Source organism: Eleginops maclovinus, chromosome 9 (assembly GCF_036324505.1).
Source record: "Eleginops maclovinus isolate JMC-PN-2008 ecotype Puerto Natales chromosome 9, JC_Emac_rtc_rv5, whole genome shotgun sequence".
Lineage (NCBI taxonomy): Eukaryota > Metazoa > Chordata > Actinopteri > Perciformes > Eleginopidae > Eleginops > Eleginops maclovinus.
In genome coordinates, this window is record NC_086357.1 from 10,779,498 (window position 1) to 10,802,523 (window position 23,026).

At 39.1% G+C, this 23,026-nt stretch overlaps 1 protein-coding gene across 1 annotated transcript; it reads left to right on the forward strand.

Moving 5' to 3' along the window:
* Window positions 1-9,607: 9,607 nt before the first annotated feature.
* Window positions 9,608-22,934, forward strand: hps3 (HPS3 biogenesis of lysosomal organelles complex 2 subunit 1). The gene is given in 23 exon segments (XM_063892164.1): window positions 9,608-9,717; window positions 10,482-10,608; window positions 10,719-10,790; window positions 11,063-11,156; window positions 11,345-11,418; window positions 11,711-11,923; window positions 12,687-12,746; window positions 12,911-13,302; window positions 13,388-13,470; window positions 13,789-13,963; window positions 14,542-14,623; window positions 14,720-14,877; window positions 16,993-17,101; window positions 17,691-17,837; window positions 17,869-17,960; window positions 18,147-18,324; window positions 18,662-18,895; window positions 19,933-20,130; window positions 20,221-20,424; window positions 20,595-20,699; window positions 21,036-21,242; window positions 21,328-21,415; window positions 21,960-22,934. Coding segments are annotated over 22 exon segments (3,144 nt in total). The 5' UTR covers window positions 9,608-9,717; window positions 10,482-10,557; the 3' UTR covers window positions 22,088-22,934.
* The last annotated feature ends 92 nt before the right edge of the window (window positions 22,935-23,026 follow it).

The window sequence follows — 23,026 nt, forward strand, 5'->3', positions numbered from 1 at the left end:
ATGATTGTTAATTCAGTTCTAAACCGTGAGCACAAGTGAGTTTTTGGGATCTGTTTTTCACAGTTAGATACAACTTTTAACGTGTGCCTTCTATTATTTACTCAATGTGAGACAGGGTGATTTCAATCTTGAACCAGGCAACATTAATTATGGCTGGATGATAGGGTGATATTGCTCAGAAAGCTACTGTAACAATCTTTAAAAACTACCAATGTGATATTTTAGAAGCAGGTGAGGGAGATGGGGCATGGTGTCAGGAAACCATCAGTTGTTGGGAATTGTCTCACAATTTTAACAATATATATTCACAAGGCATGTGCCAGCAGACCATTTTTATAAAGCACGACAGCTCTGTAGCCAAGTCTTTCCTTTATCAGTCCAATGGGAGATTAGCTGCACTTCAGAGCTGTAAACAAACCCAGGTGATGATGTATTCGTTTTCAACACAAGGCTGATTCTGAGACGGAGAATCAGACTTTGTTCCTGTATCTGCTGCCAGTCAAGATAGTGCCACACAACATTAAGCAGGATGTACAGCAATAATAAGGGAACTGGATAATGGGAATATGAGCTGATATCACCCTAATACCTCTGCTGGTTAACCACCACCAATCATTTTTTACCAAGAAGCACGGCGACTGTAACTACAGCAACACGAGGTGATAAAATAATAAATGACGACAGTGCTTTATGTCAAGATAAATTTTGGGTGGAGAAAATGTGCTGAGTTAAAATTGGCTCACTCAAGAACAAGTGACTAATGTTGGCAGGCAAGATATTTACAGCATATCTGCGGATGGAGAAAATTAGAGGGGGAAGAGAACCAAACTGAACACAAACAAACTGGTTATTAGTGACTGATTACGGATGTGCCGGTCTCAATCCAAACCTTTAAAATTGGGAATCACATCGAGTACATGCTGTATATTTCGTACCTGGTCTATGTAAATAGCAGCTGTAGCCAACTAAATATGACACTCCTATACTTTCCAAATCCTGATGATCCTTGTTAAAATATTACATTAATGAACTTTATAAAAACTACGATGCAAATATGGAACACTGGTGAGAACATTTATCTTCATTGTTGATTTTCACTGATCATAACTATAAACTCACAAACAAAATCCAACATTATCAGGATATTGATGCATATACTGTATTGAGTTGGTAATAACATTTCAGTTCTGCTTTTAACTTCCACACACCACACTCCTCCTAACTGTTACAGTGTCTTCCATGCAACAACAAAGCAGAAAAAATTAAAACTATTTGAAACACAGAAAAAAATGTTGCTACAGCAAACTACCTGCAAAATATTTGCATTAAAAATGGTTAATATTCTTCAGTAATGATAACACTCAAGTATAGAAACGATGAGAAATATAAATAATGTTGTTGTGGATCAATAGGAACCTAATTTGTATTGATGATTTAAAAAATGACTTTGTCTGTTGAATTTGAGTGCCTGCATGTTGTCAGAGAGCATCATTGTCTGTGTATTGTCATAGTGCCTTTTGTGTATTCTGTCATGTGTGTGGCAGAGCACACATGCACGTGGGGGTTTCACTGTCATTAACTTTTATGCATGTGTGTTCGTAGCCATGTGTGTGTGTGTGTGTGTGTGTGAGGACAAGTCATTGATAAACAACAAAAACCTTGTCAGGCAAAGAGGTGGTAACTGAGCACGTGCAGTCAACCCCCCCTGCTCTAACCAATCACATTAAGTGATGTCACAGATACGTAAGTGATGTCACCGACTCCTGAAAGACCCAAGGATCTATCTCCTGGCACACATACACACACACACACACACACACACACACACACACACACACACACACACACACACACACACACACACACACACACACACACACACACACACACACACACACACACACTCACACACACACACACACCAACCCCCTCTTTCAGTCATATCCATTTGATCTATGAGTGTGTCATCATGTAGATTAGAGAGGAGTACTCCTTCACACAGTATATGGACAGTGGAAGCACCATTCCCAGTTTAACCTAATGGAGAAATGGAGGTTGTTCCGGAAAATGTATGACCTCTCTGTCCCACCAGCAATGTTTTTCTACAGTAACAGGTATCAGAGCGTACACTCTTTACCATCTTAATCTGTGTGGACTCTAACATGATGCCAATGTTTGTATGTTAAACAAATTCTTTACTGTGATTTCCGGCAAAGCCGATGAGCTGCAGCAGATGAATGATAAATCTGAAATTGTACTGACATTGATAAAGGGAGTCTTTTAAAAGGCAGTAATCTACAGAGCTGACACCGGAGGTCAATGACTTTGCCTTCATGGTTTTTTTAAATGTACTTTGGAGAGCTTCCTCGTTTACCAACTGACTTCCAGTTACATAAGTTTTAATTTATCATTTACAAATAAACATTACAATTCGAAATTGATATTTTACAGAGATGCACTTTGAATAGATGTGGCCAACATGGTTTATTGGCATGTCTAATATCATATGCCATTTTAAGTCACATTTATTGTTATAAGAATATCAATTACACAAATGGAGAAACTCATAACCAAACAGGAATGCCAAAGCTTGAAAATCATGGTACTTCATGCTCTATAACTTTTAAATGTTTTAAATGTACTTCACATAATCAAACTACATCGTGTTTATGTGTGCATCATAAAAGCAATGTTACACACACACACACACACACACACACACACACACACACACACACACACACACACACACACACACACACACACACACACACACACGGAGAGTCATTGGCATTATGGGCACTTTCATTATCGTACAGTTTACTAGAGACATATTATGCTGATGCTGCAATTAGGCACACTAACATAACTCAACTTCATCTCTTGATGTTCGGTTCATCCGTCAACTCCTATCATCCTGAAACACTACTGCGGGTCATCTTGATGGAGTACTGCAGTAATATATAAAGTAACGGTTGCCCCATAATTACTCTTATTCATTTTAAAATTACTATTAGTCACAAATGCAACACAAATAGGATTTATCTTCGTTCAAATTAGTCAAGGCTTTTATAGTTGATGCAGACTAAGCCACATTAGAGGAATAACAGAAGCTTAGCTGAACAGCCTATATGCCTTACCTCAGTTGCAATTGTGTATCTGTATGAAGCAATTGTAACCCACCTGGTGTGTGTTTCACCAACCCTGTAGGTATATCTATGATCTAGGCTCTAAGAGGAGACCGGCAAAAAGTTAGAGCAGTAGAGTACATAAAAACCTCTAATCCTTCCCGTAATAATTCACACCAACAACAACAAAAACAGAAAAAGAGATCTTAATAAACATCAAGATATACACTGTTAACAAGGTAACTCAAGAAGTAACATGTTTCAAAGTTATCAACAACCACGTGGCTAATTCACCGCGTGTGCTAACAGCTAACTCATCGGGATATTCATTAGCCACATCGTTGAAACGGGTCGGCAACTCCATAATATCTTTCAATGGTCAAAAACTTTTCTAATGTAGCCTTGCTACCTTTCTACTTTATTGAAAAGGTACTGTTGTCTTTTCCTAATTGCTTCCTGCTGACGCTGCTAAGCTAAACTCTCCACGCTCTTTTTTTCCTCTGACTGGAAAAACTCGTTAATGCACTACTTCGCCTATCGCTCAGTGATATCACAACGCAGCAGCAGTGGACCACCAGAATAAGAGCATATTTTACAAAATCTGGGGTTTAACTAACCCGGGTAACACAATGATGATAGGCTAAACGGCAAACATCCCTATGGGGTTGACCGATCACAAAAGAGCCTGCCAGCTCACCAATCAGAGCGGACTGGGCTCTGGTTTCAGAGGGTGCAAATAACATGAAAATTAAAACATGTGAATATGACACAAAAGTCAAATTGAGCATGATAGGGCCCCTTTAAAACAGAAATGAAGTGAGGTAGTAAACACAACGTAACTGTACAGATGTCCTCTCTTTGGCTTCATTCAAGAAAATCATGAACGCATGGGCAGTAGCCCTCTTTGCCTCATTTACCCCTTTGTATAAAACTTCCTAAACCAGTAAATGTAAGAGCTCTTTGTTAATTTGACATGCAATTTACATTTAGTCACTTCAAACTGCTGCCGAATTTCCTGGTTTTACTTTTACTGATTTAAAAGAGATATCAGACAGGTAAAAGGGTCCAAGTAACGTTTTCCCCTTCATATGATCACCATAGAAAATGTGCCATCAAGTCTAACACTCTAAACAACTGGGTTTAATTGACAAGCTTGTAGAGATCGAGGATGCCAATGAAACCTGCGATGGCCACTCCCTGTCTGCATACGGCTCTGCTTCAGTCTACTGCACACAGACATCAGGACGTTAAAGTGCATCTTTCAGCCAGATGATGCATGTCACTACTCTTTCAGCCTATTGAACAGCTGTATGTCATTTTAAAGTGTTGAGACTTTTCCCTGATATGGTGAGCGGTTAATCTCATTAAAACTTCTAAATGGCTCCACATGGCTGGTAGAGAACTCTTGAAAGATCCCAGAACCTTTTCCAGTCAAAGTAATACATTTACAGGTTTAGTGAAAGGAAAGCAGCTTGAGGAAGTGAGAAAGTACTACTAGTTAGAAAACTATGCATTTGTTGCATGTCCTTTGGGGAGATCAGGTTTCCTTTCCTGGATTAGAAACAAACCGTGGTTGTCCTTAGAAGACTCAGTAGGGATGCCACCTAGCTAGCCAAAGCGGAAGGATTCATCGTTTTTTGTTTACATTGAAAGGACATGCTTGTACACATTTCCTACTGCTGACAGGATGAGGAAGAAGAAAAGAGGTCAGCACTGATGAGGGGAAAAGATGTGAGCACTGAGAGAAAGTATTCCCAGAAGAACCAGTGTGAACAAGTTCACTATCCAGAAAAGTTAACCCGTCCTCCAGTTCCAAGAGGATTCTACTTCCTGTCTACAAGAGTCCTCTCATCTCCTCTCCCTGTTGGTTTGACCTCAGCTGTTTCCCATGACCACACTTTTATCTGAAGTAGTGTCACAGTGCCCATTGCAATGTAAATGTCCTGGCAGCATCCAACTTACTGGAGATTCTACAGTTAACAGGCCTTGCTATTTGACAAACAATCAAGAAATACCAAATAAACTATGACAAATATTGAGTCAGAGAAGCCATGACAGCATTAGAGGACAATTTCTCCATTTACTCAGTCACTCTCTAATGTCTGTATTGGCTGCCTTTTATAGTCCAAGGGCATTCGCTTTGCCAATCACATTAGACCGACACAATCCAACCAATTGAATTAAGCTGCAAAAATAACAGCAGCACCACCATGGCAAGTCCAGCTCCTGTTACGGAGCCAGGCAGCACGATGTTTGTTTATTTCAAATGAAGGACGCCACACAGAACAGAGATGTATTTCACTGCGATACATTTTCAGATACTGTTTTAATAATCCAAGTGGCAGGTAAGGTTGCTTCCCATTTATCATATTTGAGTAACAAGGAAGTATAACAATAAAAGCAGACTCACCAAAGCTGGAAAATAGCCAAATTTATAAAGTTTATGTTTCCAACCCAATACCTGCCATATATTCAACATTTTTCATGTTTTTCTTGTTTTCAAGCAAGTGTAGGTGCTAAACAAATACTGTGTAAGTATCACAATTCTCAATACATGGAGAAATTCAACACTTTAATCCTGAGAGCAGACATCAAGTTCTCAAATCAAGATGTAGAACATGATTGCCTCTAATTTTAAGAAATGCAGCTTAGCAAGCAAGTCAAAGTAGCACAATGTAACTCAACAAATAAAACAACCACATTTTTTTTAAATCTGTGGACAGATGATTATATGGTTAGATGTTGAATTATTTCTGTGGTGTGAATTTGATCATTTAACAGAGGAGGAATATCATTTTCTCCCTGTGGTTTTGCACTCGACTTGAGAACATGTCTGAAGCTGTCTGAGAGTGTTTACCTGGAGGTTACAGTAACTGAAGAAGCAGCTGGAATATGACAGCGGAGCATATATTACTGAGAATCAGGTTGATTAACTACCATTTCCAGGAGGCAGTTATCTATAGACTGAACATCTCATATTTGCTTATTATCTGCTGCTCTTATCCTCCAAACTCCAGTTCTGTTGTTTCCATGTTTGTTCTTTTTCTTCTTTAAAGGTTTCCAATATTTACCTCATCTGCTCTAGAGCTTTTCCTTCCTGATTTTCTAGAGTTTATCTTTGAATTGCCGTTGGCTGAAAGGTGCTATAGAAAGAAACTTGCCTTGCCTTGCCTTCTTAAATGTCTTAATTTCTGCACCTTTATGCATAGTATCCATCTTTTTTTGTCCATCTTCCCTTTGCTTGTCTACTAATTTAATCCACAAATGTGTTCTCTGAGTTATGAAATTGCAAAGCCACTATTCAGCTGGTGATCGTATGCTAAAGTGAGCTGACACTAAACCACTGCCTGAACACACAGACACACACAGGTGCATTTCAAGCATGGCTGGGCTTGCAGCTAAGTAGCAATTCAGCAGCAAACATCTTATTTGTGTGAAATGCTAGATGACTATCACTGTCTGTGCTATAGGCAGAGGGGCTATCATCACACTGCACCACAATATCAGCAGTATTCAGAAGGTTTGGATTTGTACCCCCAGGAGGTTGCATTCCATTTTAAGTTTTCCTCTGATCGTAACCAGGTTCAAATGCTCTCTCAAGGGCTGGGTGTTTAAATAGAAGTGTCTGTATTTCATTTACTAGCCCTGCAGGGAAATACTTTGGCATTGTAATTTAACCCAATAAAATGTACATTCTCCAGTCATAGGTCATCCTCTTGTTCTTTTTCCTAGAAAGAAAATACTTTCACATTCCTTAAATCATCAGGCTGACATGAATAATTATATTCAAAGAAGTAAATTATTTTTATTTAGATTTTAATTCAACCTAAAAACATTTTGGTAGGTTTTATACACATTCCTGCTTGGCTCTCCTAAATATTTCCAGCAGCTGTAAACTTACATGTTTCTGCATCACTGTCTGATAGCCTTCAAAACACAACACCATGGAAATGCAGAGAAAAATGTGCAACCTGCAATCACTTGTTAGGAATCAGGTTATTCCTCGTAAAAAATAAATGGGGTAATCTTAGCATAGGGAAACTATTGCAATCAATGTTTCCAACATTGATTTTCAACTATCATGCCAATTTTACAAAAAGTGATTTTTGGTAATCTCCTCTTTTCCTGAGGTAAACACGTTTTAGGAAGATGCATGAAAATGCGAAATCAAAAATACAACATTGAATAGAAAAAAATAGAACTGAAGAATCCATGCTTGAAGAAAGTCATTTTTTTTATGAAATGTTACCTGTAATTGAAATTCAATGATGGGTAAAAACAAGCTCAAAGTTAAGGGAAGGGAGAACAGAGGGGAGGTATAATTTGCATGACTCAGCTGTGAGGTAAGGGCATTCCCTCGAAGATGCCTGACTTCTGCACAAACGGAGGACATACAAACAGCTTTGCGGCATCTGTTTTTTCAGAAGGAGCTATGTAGAAGGTCCAAAAAGGAATAACAAAGAGGAATACTCTTGGTTCATTGCCCTCTTATCTTTATCACTGTAGGTGACAATGAAATACCACCATAATAAGTAAGGGATACTCTGTAATTAATGCTGCATGCTGAATAACTAACACATGACAAGCATGCAATACTCAGTGGTCTCAAATGGTACAATTAAAAGTCCTTTAAGTAAAAAGATATTGGACAAGATCCTCAACAAAAACATGATTTCAAGCAAACTGGAACATTTGCTCAATTAAGTTTCATTTCTCCTCACGGACATTTCTGTCTGTCTGATTAAAACTAATTCTGAACAAAATTGCGTTTAAGTTGCAAGTCAAGTGCAGGGCATAAACGTGCACCCTGCAAGGTGAAGGGCAGCATGGATTTGTATACTACATCTTAAATCCGTTTTAGTAAATATGCATTTTATTTCCCAACATCAACAAAAATGTGTCAATCATAATTAACAGATGTATCCTACCTTGCGAGACTTGCAGTGCAACAGAGACTCAGAGGCGCTGCAGCGGAATGCTGCATGCCGTGTGTACACTTGCTGGGGATAAATTGCCTAGCTGATTTAGGAGTCCCGGTAAGAGCACTGATTATAGAACCTCGTTTTGGCACGTTAACTGCTCACTGCAAAGTTTAAGTCGGTGATTGACATCAACTTGAGCTGCTGTCGACACCTCAGCTGAGGACTGAGCTCCAACCTCGAAGTACCTGTCAGCACCGGAGAGAGGGAGAGAGAGATAGAGAGAGAAAAAAAGAGAAAGAGAGGGGGAGAGAGAGACAGAGAGAGAGGGAGAGAGAGAGACAGAGAGGGATAGAGAGAGAGAGAGAGAGAGGGAGAGAGAGAGACAGAGAGGGATAGAGAGAGAGAGAGAGAGAGAGAGAGAGACAGAGAGGGATAGAGAGAGAGAGAGGGAGAGAGAGAGACAGAGAGGGATAGAGAGAGAGAGAGAGAGAGAGAGAGAGAGAGAGAGAGAGAGAGAGAGAGAGAGAGAGAGAGAGAGATGCTGCCTTCAAGCACAGATACAGCAAGCCTACATTCATGCAGGCACGTGAAAAAAATAACAAAGTCAAAGTAATGCTTATGTCCCTCCAGCGGCAATATGTTAGTTTATCAATATTGTTTTTATCTTGCACAGATGACATTCCTATTTCAATAATATGTCGTTTTGTACTTGACTAAATTAAACTCGAATTAAAATGCGATTGATTTTAATGAAAGGTTATGTTTAGGTTGCATTTAAATGGTCTGGGGATTATGATTGCAATATCTTTGTTTTTCAAGCAGTTTTTTTATTACTGTTAATCCTGTTTCTCATCTGGCATGTTCCTTTTCAAAGTTAAACACTTTCATCGCAGGAAGATTCAAACTAAAGGCCAAACCAAAATGCAAAACACGAACCTACATGTAACTGAGAGAATACAGAAATGGGAACATTGTAATGTTCATATTTTATAAATGCCTCGTATTGATTACTCCCTTCTCTTTTCTGTTGTGTTAAATACTGCCCACATGTGGTATTTTTTAGAAACTATGCATACAAACATTGCGGATCATATAAACGTATTTCCCCTTCTGAGTACATACTCACACCTAGTGGGCCCTGTGTAAAATGCACCCCTCATTTAGAAAATGATTATCAATTGTTTGCGTTCAAAGGGTTTAGCCCACTTGAAACTGGGCATAATATGTGCAATGAAGGCCTATGTTACTTTTTATTTGAAACATTTGTATCACTTTATACAATAAAATATGCCGTATGTTGAATTAATATTCTTGCAGTATGTCTTTTTCAGCAATGCACTTTGAAGATTGGTCCCTGTACACTCCTCTGGTTTGTTGATTTTATGTGATTACATTTTAGTTTTTAAAATAATGATATCTTGAAACTGAAATTGAAACCATTATAACAAAGTTGAAAAACAACGCTTAAAAATAAATGTTGGTATCCAATGAGAACGTCAAACACAAAACAAGCAGAAATGTGATCCAATGAAAACCCGGAGTGGGCGGGCTCTTTCTTGTTGCGTTTGACGGTTCACTTCCTGCTTTGCAGTGGGAAATCAATACACTTCAGCAGTGAATAGAAAAGTAGGAAAGGTGAGGATACCGAGGATCTGTCAGCATAGAAGGTACTTTACTATTAGTATTTCACTCGTTATTTGTAGCTAAAATGTGAGTTAACAGGAAGAAAATTGTCAATCCTAATGTGTGCACACCTACTGCTGCTCACAAGACCGAGGCATGTGATATCGATTAGTGAAACACAATGCAGCCCTGTTTCAGCTCCTGATACTGATAGAAACTAATCTAAATCTAAATTTTACATTCAGATTATTGGTGGGTTATGTTTCCTATTTTATTTTAATACGTTTACATACGTGACAGATTGGTTTCAGAGTTTCAGAACTTAATTACTATTAAATAAAGGATACATTTTCCCTGAAAACGTCGATGTTAAGTATGCCACGATTACTTTAGTTTTATGTAGGATATTCAAAAGACATTCAGACTACGGCAGTCATAGGAAGGTTTTTTTTTTACATCGTAGCCCTCCCTGTTATCCACAGGGTTAGTGTTAGGGACCGTCAATCAATTACCGTTTGACTTACAAATAAACCAAAATAATATTGTTTTTAATAACTTTGTGCTAGCTTGCCCATATTGGCTAAAAGAATGCAAAAATAATAAGTATACATGTTTCTTATGTCACATGTGATTAACCTGGTCAAACTATAAAAAGGAAGCCTATTGCCACAGCTAAACACAAAAAGTTAAAAAGAAGTTGAGGTCATTTGTAATTATGTGAAATGACAGATGTCTCATAACCCTAAAAAATGTTTGAATAATATGTCAAAACTGTTCAGCTCTTAAAACCTTTTCATTTTAATTATAGGTGTCCTGCTGGATGTGGATAGTCCGTTACATTTCCACCCTGGGCTGATTCCTGTCTCTTGAGAGGCGGACCCAACATGGTGCACGTCTACAACTGCCATCCCTTCGCCTCACAGCAGATAGTACAGGTAGGTGGATGCTGAGGGATTTATTCGCTTTAAATGTGGATAATTCAAATATTGTCGTTTTGTGTTTGTATCAGATCCTATCTAATCTACCTTACCTCTCTGTGTCTTAGGTGGAGCAGGAGCCTGGACTGGTCTGCTGTGGAGGTGGAGCTCTGTTCGTGGTGGCTACTGGAGGATGCAAGGTTATTCTTTAATATGTATATTTGTAAACAATAGTTTTCCTTTTTTTTTTTTATACTGTCTGTGTGAAAAATATGTTAAACCTATGACCCCTCATAAAATATATTCTATTCCAGTGTATAAAGTATCAGTGTAATTTCATAAAAAACACTTCTACAGATCTTGGGAAAACTCGTGGTTTGCTGCGATCATCAGTTTATAATTGTTCTTTACAATTTTAGAGATGAAATATTTCTGCAGGATACTGACTTTTAATATGTTGAACTGAATCAAGGTGGAGGCCTACAATGTGGAGCAGGAGGGCTGCCCCTTCATCTGTCGCTTTGCCACCATGGGCACTGTAAAGAGCATCCAGCACAGCAAAATGGGTAAAAAACACATAATCATCTTCTTCTGTCATTCTTAGCAACTGCATACATACTGGTTTTTACCCATTGCAGTTTATCTTTTGTTTGTTTTATGTGTGAGTAAGTAAGCCGACAGCTTAAAGGTTAAACTGTGAATTGAAGAGAGTAACATATTATTATTTTAATTTGATATTCTGCATCACGTCCAGGAGATTACCTGGTTACCATTGAGGAGAAGAACAGTGCTACCTACCTGAGAGCCTACACCAACTGGAGATACCAGGTACACACTGAAAAGCTTTCTTGAAAGTATTTCATATCATATTGCACTGAAACTTAAGGAACCATATTCATAATAAGTTAATGCATTTTTTTGCATTTTTATTCGAATAGACCAGAAAAATGTGTTGTCCCTCAGATACTACTCATTCCAGCATTAACATTAAACTTGAAATGTAATTGATCCACTGAATCTATCAAAGATAAATAAGAAAAAATAGTTGGTTTCCTATCCATGGATCTACTGCAATATTACGTCCTTTTGTTTTTTTACGTACTTATTGCTCTCCATGCAGGCGGAAGGGAAGGCCCGAGTAGGGGTGCGTTTGTTGGGCCACCTGCTGCGAGGGGCGTCTGTGCGGGGCGGGGTGCAGATGGAGATCATCGAGATCCCTCTGTCAGAGCGCCCTGTTGCCGTGGCATGTTGCCCGGTAACAGGAGATCTTCTGGTCGGCTGTGAGGACACTCTGGTCCTGTTCGCTTTGAGGAGACAGAACCCGCAGAGCGTGGTAAGAGTCAAACTGATAATCTATGGCTTTACCTCCTCTGAAGACCCCTCTCTAGTTATAGAGAGAACCTTACATAGTTTAGATAAGATATTGAGAGTGGTGCATGATTTAGTCACGAATAAAGATACAGTTGACAGTTATCCACAACATTAGAGTTTCCATTTTATTGTGTCTCCAAAAGTATTCAAATATCAATTGTAGGAATATGTAATTGTAATATGAATTAGAGGTTTTAGTTTATCATCAGAGTTATACTGTATGTCTCAATAAAGTATGTTATGTTTTAACTTTCGTTTTTCTGGAAAATAATCGCGTCAGCAGATCCTTCAGAGTGCCTCGCAGAACTCCAGTCAGAGTCAAGGTACCTCAAGAAAATGACACCCGAGGAGTTGTTTTGCATCATGACTTGTTTTTGGTTTATAATGTGTTAACTGGAAAGGAGGAACAATTTCAGCAAATTGCTTCAACCATATTGGTCACATAGAGTGACTGTTAGAAAAATATGATCCTCCATATAATTCAATTATTTTGTAACACTCCGATTGTCATTTAATCTTCGGCACTGATCTTTGGTGTATTTTTACTGACCTTAAATGTGATCAATGTTCTATTAAACAATGCCTATTCTATGTGTAGTGGTGAAAAGTTAGGTTTTGGAAATGAGAAATAAGATCCACTTCGCTGTCTCCTTCATGGTTTCCTGCTTCATCTGATCCATCCTTTGTTTGTTTTTTTTTTAGCTCAGACTCCAAGTTCAAACCAGAATTTCCTGGATTTTGAGCGCTCTGTTATCCTGCATCTCCCAAAAATCGAGCCTAAACAGGTCATTTGTAACACCATTTCCCCTTTTCTTTATTATGTTCCTTTCTTTTTGTGGTATTTACTGAATAGTTCACTTTGCTTATCTGTAATGCACAAATAAAATAACATAAGACCAATACTTACTGGTCTGGTATTGTTTCGTTATACTGCTCCTCTTCCCCCTAGGTGGCACTGTGGGGCGGTTATGTGGCAGTGCAGATGGAGCTGGAGGTGCTGGTTCTGAAACTGGATGCATCCTCTGAATCGAAAACCATAGAATCACCCAACACAAAGAAAAGTTTGTATCTGTTGCCCTCTTCAATGATTGATGCCATCTATGTATCTTATTGACTGTTAAAAATAAGCATAGATATGTCAGCAGGAACAGAAAGTAACAGATCTTTGTGTTTTTTGTGTGCAGCAGATCATATAGATGACCCGGCTGACTTTATGGTTCTTCCGAGACACCAGGAGTTGCTGGGTGATGTAGCTAAAGACTGTGACATTCGTGTCAGCATTGAGAATACCGGGCTGGAGGACGGCAAAGGACAATACACGCTATCATATGTTCTCTTCAGGTGTGTGCTTGTATTTCTTTACGGTTAGCATATTTCTGCCATAAGCCGTTTATCATTTTTTTTATTTGTGTTACTTATCTTGCAGGCGTTTTACTCCGGACTTCTTCCAAGGCTGCAGTGTCGAGGGGACCCAACTCCACTCACTGCAGCTTTACCCACTGTTCACCAGTGAGTACAGCAATACAGTTGTCACAGGAATTAGGGTTACCACTACATTTCCTCTCTGTATGTCTGCGTAATATCAAAAACTTTCATACAAATCCTTAATCTATGCCACTAATACCTTCATTTAACCCTACTGAGCTCTGTTGCAGCAAAGTCCTGCGAAAAATAATTGCAACTGCACATGTTATAATGTTTGCTCTTTACCTTCAGGATCAAATTTTCAAAAAAATACATTCTTTCACTTCCTTGTATGTTATCAGCGCAGTTTCAGGACTTGTTTTTGTTTTGGTCAAATATTGTTTCTGCATCCTCTCTCTCCAGGTAACCAGTCTGTACCTCTGGAAGAACCAGCATGTGTTTTCTGCTTCTTCTCCCTCCCCAACGCGGGCTACCTGTACAGTCTGAAGGGTGGTGTCGAGCTTCTGTCCACCTATCAGTATCCAGAGAAAGTCCTGAAGGCGGTGCTAACAGACCACCTGCTGCACGTCATTACAAAGTACATCTGCAGTCTCATTTTATTCATTTAATTTTCACTGAATGATAGCTTGTTAAAATATCTTCATCCATGACTTGTCTTGGGAAATCATAACAAATGAACATTGAGTCTTTCATAAGTAGAAACTGGAAAAGAAGACATGTTTATAAGCGTCAGTACTAGACTAACTGAAATGGATGATATTTAGCTCCGTAGTCTAAAGTAGGACTGTCACAATATCAGATTTTAACTACACAACTATCCTTACCAAAGTCTTTAACAATCAACTACAATATTATTGTCATGTCAACAGAACATTTGAAAAACAAGAAAGATGGTTTGTTTTTTGTCTGATTGATTTACTGCTTGTCTTTATTTTGGCTAAGAAGTTACACTGTGTGTTAGGGAAGGGAGAGAAGGTTATTACAAAAAAACTGTGGAAATAAAAAGGCGCTTGATTATGTGTGTTTTTAACATGATCTCAATACCCCATTGTTTAAATATTGCAACTCGGGTCAATACGGGTATATTGCAACAACTGTATTCTGAAATGTGCATTTGGCAATAATTAAGTTTGTTTCTACCTGTGTTCCTGGTAGGAATGCAGTGCAGTGTTTCACAGTGCGTTGTGCAGCCGTAGCAGCCAGGGTTGTGGACCCTTACATCGACACCACCATGAAGGTATGAGCCTGACATGGAAACCTTGCTTCATGGGTTCTTAATTAATAATTACATTTAGGGTTTAATCTCACCATTTTCCACTGTGGGTGTTTGAAGGCCTGTCCGCCCTGCAGCATGGAGGTGTGTGCGCTCAGGATGCAGCTGTTTATTGGTCTGCGCTCAATGTGTGTCTACGGCCGCCATGTCATCCTGCTCTCCGCTGCTGACACAGAGACACCAGAGGAACCTGAACGCACCCCACAACGCAGAGGCCTGTAAGTCTCACACATATACCATGTGATTGTGATCGTACACCTTCCAGTGTTAAAAGCTTCATCACAAGATACCTCCATGCCATACCAGAATACTTGTCAACACTGGTGGTGTGTGTTTCTGCAGGCATACATACATTTATAAAATGGTTTACTGTGTGTGTATGTGTTATTTTAGCGAGTTGAAAGAACACACCTTGCTGACTGGTATTTTCCTGGCGGTGGGAATCGATCCCGCAACCACACCGGCTCTGGAGAGCTTTCTATTTCGGCCCTTCCTGTAAGATAAACCCAAACTCCCACCCCCACAGCCTGTGTTGTCACTTTAGGCCAAGCTGCAATGCTAAGAAACCCTCAAAAAGTACTTATTAAAACTTGCCATTGAACAGGGCCTTTTTTTTTAGCTTCCATTAAATGACCTTGTTTGTTTTTGCATTTGTCACTGATACCATTACTCCTAGCTGCAGAATAACCGTAGTAATTAACCTGAACTGGAACATCAGTTCGGAGGCTTTTCCTAATTTGTGACAAAATCCTAAATGCTAAGAAAGGAGCATTTTGAAGATGTCAAGGTATCTTCTTGCCCTCACTTAAGACTCTCTTATTCAGTGGTAAAAAGTTCCTAGTTTTTAAAAAAGGAGGGAAGTGAAGGTACTAAGAACTTGCTTCTTTGACCTGCCCTGCCTTACCAAAAGTTGTCAATATTCAAGTCACTTGGATAAGAAATTCAAGCATTTCCATGATGTAAGACTTACGATTGTAAAATGTTGTACTTATAAGGTATATTATGGAATAACATGTGCTGCTCTAATCAAGTAGTTACACTGCACATGACCTTTAAAAGTTAATGTAGGATGACAAATAATCTACAAATAGAATGTTCATATTTTAAAATCCACAACTACTACTAGTTTCTGTGCCTTAACAGCTTGGTCTCAAAGTGACAAAACATCCTGTTTTAGTTCCTTAACCAATTTAAAACATAACCACCCTAACTCCCTTTAGTGTGTGTGACCCTTTGCTCACAAACTAATTATCTATGGACTGAAATAGATCTGAAGAAGATCTGTTTTGGATTTAACTCCAGCATATCCCCTTTGGGCATGTCTCAGCATTGTTGTTGTCGCCCGAGGCCGGATAAAGTCATATGAGATTTGAGTCATTGCATCTTAAGTTTCAGAGAAATCTGAGCAAAAGCTGAGATTCTTCAAGAATCTTGACAGCTAAAACAATGTTGGAGAAATCCTTTTTTGGAATTAAACGTTAAACTGCATTGTCCTGTGGTTTTACAGTTTTCAATCACCGTCTCTGCTTTGGTTCCTGGTAAAAAAATGTCATAAACAATTAACAATATAGTTATAACTAGAAGAAGCTGGCGTTTATGGCTGCAATGGGGCGAAGAGCTCTCCTATGATCTAACGCTGCCTCTCAATGCCGCCAAACTTCATCTTTTGTTTGGTTGTTATTGACAGACCCCTAGTGGCAGAACATAACATATTGTGCTTTTAACACAGGCAGGTGTGCTTTGTAGATTGTAAAATGTGTCTGTTTCCACTACAAATCAAACAGGTTTGGGGCTCCCTGACATGACTATCCAGCATGGCTTGAGCCACAGGAAACACATCTTACTTTTTTACCAGGTGTTCACTAACAGTTCACTAATGTTTGTTTGTTTGTTCATGTTTGATGTAGTAATACTAGTATTAGTCAATAGTACCGTATCACATAGCAAGTGTATGCAACATGTTGTTCTTCACTGAGTATGATGGTGCTGCAGACAGTAGTAAAAACCCTTCTTTGGTTAAAAATATGTTCAATGTAATGAAAAGTATGACGAAAATGTTTTAAGTATTTCATTGAATACCTGTTATCGACATGTTGAGTATACCAATTGTGCATTCTTTAAATACAAGAAATTAAGGGAGAATCCTAGTTTGTAGACTCTAGACTAGAGTCAAATCAACACACTGTTACATAAACTCATTGTTCTTTGTGTTGATATCTGTGATTTTCTTGAATCATGGGAAATTCTCTTTGTAAAGTCTGCAGTTTCAGGGATTTGGGCGAATTTATCGATTCATTAATTTTATTTCCCATCTGTGTAACCTTTGACCTCAGGAGCAGGAAGTGGACGATCTCCTCTCCTAAAGAAACCAGCCCAGCAGGACACGGGTGGAACCTGTATGTGATCGACACCGTCAGCCCCCTCACTCTTTACCAAGAGATGGTAACACAGACGCACCACCTGAATGAGCTGTTCAAAACCAATCCAATTTGCATGTCACTTCTTGTGGTTGTGTAAATCTACTTAAATTGATATAATTTATGCACAATTAATAATCATACATTATGAAAGACTAAAGAAATAAAACCACAACATAGCAAAAATGATGAAAATGTAGATAAAAGTAGATCATGTAAAAAAACGAAGAAAAAGTACATAAAAATGACATGCATTTTATTTGTAATTGATCACTTTATAGTAAAAAAAACAACATGAATTAACATTAACTTGTATATGTGTACTGAGAGTTCCATTTTTTTTAATAAATATGTTAATTAATCAGATTAAGTATTTTCTAAGTCAAGTGAAATGGACTGTTTTAGTCCATCTGTTATAAAAAAGCAGACAGAGTTTTTGTGAAACGTCTGTCTGATTTGCTAATTTTAAAACCTTTTTTTCAAAGAAAGGTAGATTTTGTGACTAAATGACAGGCGGAAAAATATGAAAGATATACTGTACTCTGAACATGCAAAACATTGTAAATGTGCATGTGTATGAGTGTAAATCACATTTTTGTCTCTGTGTCTTTCAGGTCGAATACAGCGAGCGGTATGCAGAGACCAACCCGCAGGCCCAAAACCTGCGGCACCTCCTGAGTGAAGCCCACCTCTTCCTCCGCGCCTCCTTACTCAGGACAGAGCAATCAGAGCAGCAACAAAACATCGAGGGTGAAGCCGCAGTGACTCTGCAGACCGAGAAAGACACACAAGCTGAGGGACAGGACAGCTGCACAGACAGACAGGCAGGAACTGGAGGAGGCACTCAGGCACAACTGTGCACAGCTGGGAGACTGTTTCAGCAGGTATCACACACACAGGGACTCAGGATCTCTTAATTCACATATTCTCAAGGTGATAAGGCCTGTTTTGATTTGCCTACTATCTAAAGTCAAAAAGGATCCCAAAGTAAGGGAGAAAAAAAAGCAGCAAATATTCAGATTTGAGGAGAATCAATCGTTTTGTTTTTCTGTGTTTCTCTCCTCTGTAAGGGGTACTCAGAAGGATTGCCACCTGGCTTTGCCATACTACAGGATGTCCGGTCTGTCAGTCACAGAAGTCATGGCCAGAAACCGCCCGCTTCCAAGCAGCCCTCACACCTACGGCCCCGGCTTCCTGTTTTACCTGAAGCATTTCCTGTTTGAGGAAACAGAGCAGACTCTCAGCCAGGTATACATTAACATAATGCAGAGTTGTTGTAATGAGACTTTTTTATTTTGAGAAAGGTGTAAAGGTATAATATGGAAGAAAATATTATTACATTTACTTTGCTATAGAATAATGAACATGCAATCATTGTTTAGAAAGGTCTTCCATTAGCTTTCTTGGAAAATAGACTGTTACAACCTGTGAGTCTATAAAATATTTAAATAATTAGGTATTTTCAATTTTATACTTCAGCTCATCAGTGTGTTTTATTTGTGTTCTACTAAACACTTGTTCCTTCAGTTATTTCATATTTAAAAAAACGTAAGAAACAAGGAATTAAAGAATTATCTTTCTGCAGGAGGAAGCTGATGAAGTCATAGACATTTTCAGCCAATCAGAGCCCTCACAGCTCGTCAGTGTGTGTGCCAGCCCGTCCATGATAAACCTGAGTCCAACCAAAACGCTGCAAATCCTAATACATCAGGAGGACACGTGTGGTGTGTCGGTTCTTCTCACAATCACCATGGCAACCATGATGCTGTGTTTGGATGACCTGCCACAGTATACACAGCTGATGGAGAGACATGCCGAGGTGTGTGTGTGTGTGTGTGTGTGTGTGTGTGTGTGTGTGTGTGTGTGTGTGTGTGTGTGTGTGTGTGTGTGTGTGTGTGTGTGTGTGTGTGTGTGTGTGTGTGTGTGTGTGTGTGTGTGTGTGTGTGTGTGTGTGTGTGTGTGTGTGTGTGTGTGTGTGTGTGTGTGTGTGTGTGTGTGTGTGTGTGTGTGTGGGTCTGTGTTCTAATCTTGTATGAGAGTACTCTCATAAGCCTCATATTGTTTGTATGAGGCTGTATGCTCAAGGACCTCTTGTTGTTGTGATTTTTAACAATCTTTAAAAATGTTTACTGACTTTTCATACTGTCATTTCCTCCTGATTTATAACTCCTCTTAACTGGTCGATAGGGGGCGCAATTGATCAACAACTGCTTCAATGTAGCATGAGAAATTTCCAGAAATTGGCTAGACCCATGGCTTAAAAACATCCATTGAAATGTTTGGTCTTGTTTTGAACGGAGCGTCTGCAGATCATCTCCTTATGTAATGATCCACTAAAGTTAGGCAGGATATATATGATGAACAAATCCCCAGTTTTGATAAAGTATGTTTGTTTCCATTCTGGCTTATACACCAATAAAAACACAGTATGTGTACACTTGCTACAATAATTACAGTAAAGGTTTTCCAGATTTAAAAAAAACAAATAGAGGTTATTTAACAGAGGAATATTGTTCTCGCGTCACCTGGTCCAATTGGAACAGTTTATTTTGTATTTGTAAAAAAGCCTTTCATTAATGTTTAACTCATTTTTTTATTTAGTGGGGGGTGAAACATTGTTCTGATTCCTCATAAAAGGAAATGAGAAATACAATGATCACAATGGATTGAGAAACAGATGTACAATAGAAACAGTTTTTGTCTGAATCCTTTAAGCTCTTAACATTGTTTGCATTATTTTATAATGTACCAAATCACTACAAATTACATTTGTCAGCATGAGATCATAAGAGTGATGCTGACGGTGTAACCAAGGGCAGATGAAACTCTGAGAAACCTGAGGATCTCTGTGTTTAGATGCTGCTGGTGTACGGGTTCATCGAGGAGCCGAGGCTACTGCTGCACGGTGGAGTTGGCTTTCAGCACACACACATCCGTGCCACACGACTGACTTGCCAGCTGGCAAAGTCCCAACCAGGACTGCTGGTGGCTGCGATGGTGGCTTTACATGAAAACAGCAAAGTTCAGCTGGAGCAGGCTGATCACATATTCGAGGTAGGTGGGGCACTTATACATGTTATTCACAGCAAGTGAAATCTTACTGATTTGTTTCAATCTTTCAAGATCATTTTTGTTTGATTTTAGGAACTGGGCTGTGAGAAGTGCTTGCAGGTGGATTTCTGGGAGGCGATGCTCATGGCTTCCTCACAGGAAGCTGTCATCCAGGAACTCCTGTTCAGACTTGTGTCCATCTATATCGAGCGACTTACAATCACAACCTCCGCTACACACCTCAACGAACCACATATACCTTCAAGACGAAGGCCGCTGAAGAGCCCTGAAGATCTGGTACAGTAGATAATAATTGCAGCTGTATTCTTTGTTTGAGAAATATGTAGATTCTGTTGGGGATTTTCTACTGCCGTCTAATAATCATTGTGGTTAAATAGTGTGATGTGTTATAATTTATATGATCACCTATGTACTCACTGAGAGGCCTGCATGTTTGTGTGTCTCAGATAAACTCGTGTTCCCATTATGGTGCTCTCTACCCGTGGCTCACCGTTCTCAATCCAGCTCACACTACCAGCTCCCAACACCAGGAGGCGCTGTACAAACTGCAGGTAATGTGTCTGCAATCAAAAGAAATGTTATTCTATGGAAAATATACCAAAAATAATTGAACATTTTAGGGGTCTACTTGGACATTGCACTAGTAGTCAAATATGTCAAGTCTTCTAACATGCGCTAACATTAGCCACCAAAGCTACTCATCATACCATACCATGTGAGGCTATTACACAGATCTCAGCGTATTGATTTGAGTTGGGTTTTGTTTTTGAATTTCATACATTCAACTTGTTTGATTGTCAAACAAATATTTTGATCTTTTAAAAGGTGCATCATCTCCGTTTACCTTACACCCGGTCTATGATTTTTTTCTATGTTTCTGCCAACAGTCTCTGCTGTGTGGTCCGTCTCTGTCTGTGGGCTTCGTGGTGCCTCTGATGGAGCGTCTGTCAGAGGAAACCTTATGGGGCTTCAGCCTGCACCTCCTCTGCTCCACCAGGAGGGGCCAGTATGACCACAGCATTGAGAAGCTGCTGGACCGATGTCCTCAGGCCATCATAGCCTATGCAAACCACCAGTTACAAGACAAGCATATGGTCTGTACTGAGCTCTAACCTTACTTTTTCCACACCCAGTGTTTCTCAAGGGTATAACCTTGTCTTCCTTGTCTAATTTTCGCAGGTGTTGTGGTGGCAGAAGCTGCTGCCTGAGCTTTGTAACAGGACGAGAGCTGCTTCAGACAACAGCATCCTATTGGCAGCGCTCAAAGGTAGACACTTATCCCAGAATGCCATCAGTCTGTCGAAAGTACCTTAAACTTTGAGTTTAAGTTCCACTTGTGCAAGCTTTGTTAAGGACATCTAATATATACCCAGTCGTTCTTTGATGTGAAATGGGCCTGTGGCAAATTTGCTGCTCACAAAAATATATTCACAGGTTTCACATAGTTCTGGATATCCAGACAAAGTCAGGAAATTAAATCAGGGCCGTTGACTTTGTACTTTTTTCCTGTTGCCCCGCCTCAGTCCAATCACCTATGGGGCAGCAGAAGTGCAATGCTAAATTGGTTCATTTAAGCTGCGTTTTAATCTAATCTTGCAAAGGCCCTGCAAATAAACAATGAGAAATAAGACTAAGTGAACTAATTACATGAATTAATACTTTTTGTGAAACTAGAATTTTATTACTTTTTCTTGCATCGAGGGGTGACAATACAAACATGAAAAAAAAACAAGAGTCTGAAATTTCAGATCTACTCAGATGTCCATGTTTTGATACCTAGACTTAAATCTGGCCTGTGTTCATGCCAACAGAGACGCTTGTTGTGGTTGCCATGGAGATGAGTCCCACAGACTTTCTGGAGCTGATACCTGACGACGGCACGGCCTCCTACTTCCTGCCTCATCTGTTGACATGTAGCCAGAGACACTTAATGGCCTGAAACACACACACACACTGTACTTAAATATACAAGGACAAACGGGACAGTTGTTCATTCAAACTGACATATAGAATAACTGCATCCCATTGTATGCATTTGAACTGCTGCATCGGGGCAAGTTATTGCTTTGGGGTTGCAGTTTTTCAGTTGCTGTAAACGGACCTAACAGTAGAGTGTGATAAAAATCAATGTAGATAAAAATCATGAAAAAAATTGTTCTAGGTTCCCCTGCAGGTTCATGTTCTTTGGAGCAGCATATAAATAACACAATATGTTTCTTTTAATTGATTGATTTACTTTGCCATTTTTTAGTTTTGTTTGCCATTCGTATTAGAATGCATGGTCATTTTTGTTACAATTTTAAAGATCTTAAAGTGGTCTTAAGATTTAATGTGGTGATACAAACTTAATGTGTACAGTAGCTACTATTATATTATCTAATAAAGTTTGTTGTCCTAAAAATAGTGCCTGAATGGGTTTAGGGTTACTATGAAAAGCAAAATAAACCAGTCCACTTGATTTGTTGTAACTGTATTCTGACTCACAACTTCCTCATTTAACTCGTTGTGCTACTCCCTTATTATGACACATGATCATTTTCAGTGTGTGCTTTTCTTTTGTTAAGTCATTACAGTTTCAACAAAGAAATGAGGTGTGACTTTAAACAAACCCTGCTCAGATTGACCCAGAAAAATAACATGAATAGTTAGTAGATCACTGATCTGTGTAACTGCTGCTGCTGAAGTCTGCGCACTTTATCAAGATTTGTTTAGCAATCTTGCCTGATGTTTTTGGCTGTGGATTCAAATAAATGTCTTACTTGACGAGCAAAGGCAATACATGTAGACCCTTTTTGGTCTCCATTTATTACTAAAACATGTGTGTTTTAATTGTATAAGCAAGTATTTTGTAACTTGGATTATTGACATCACACACAAT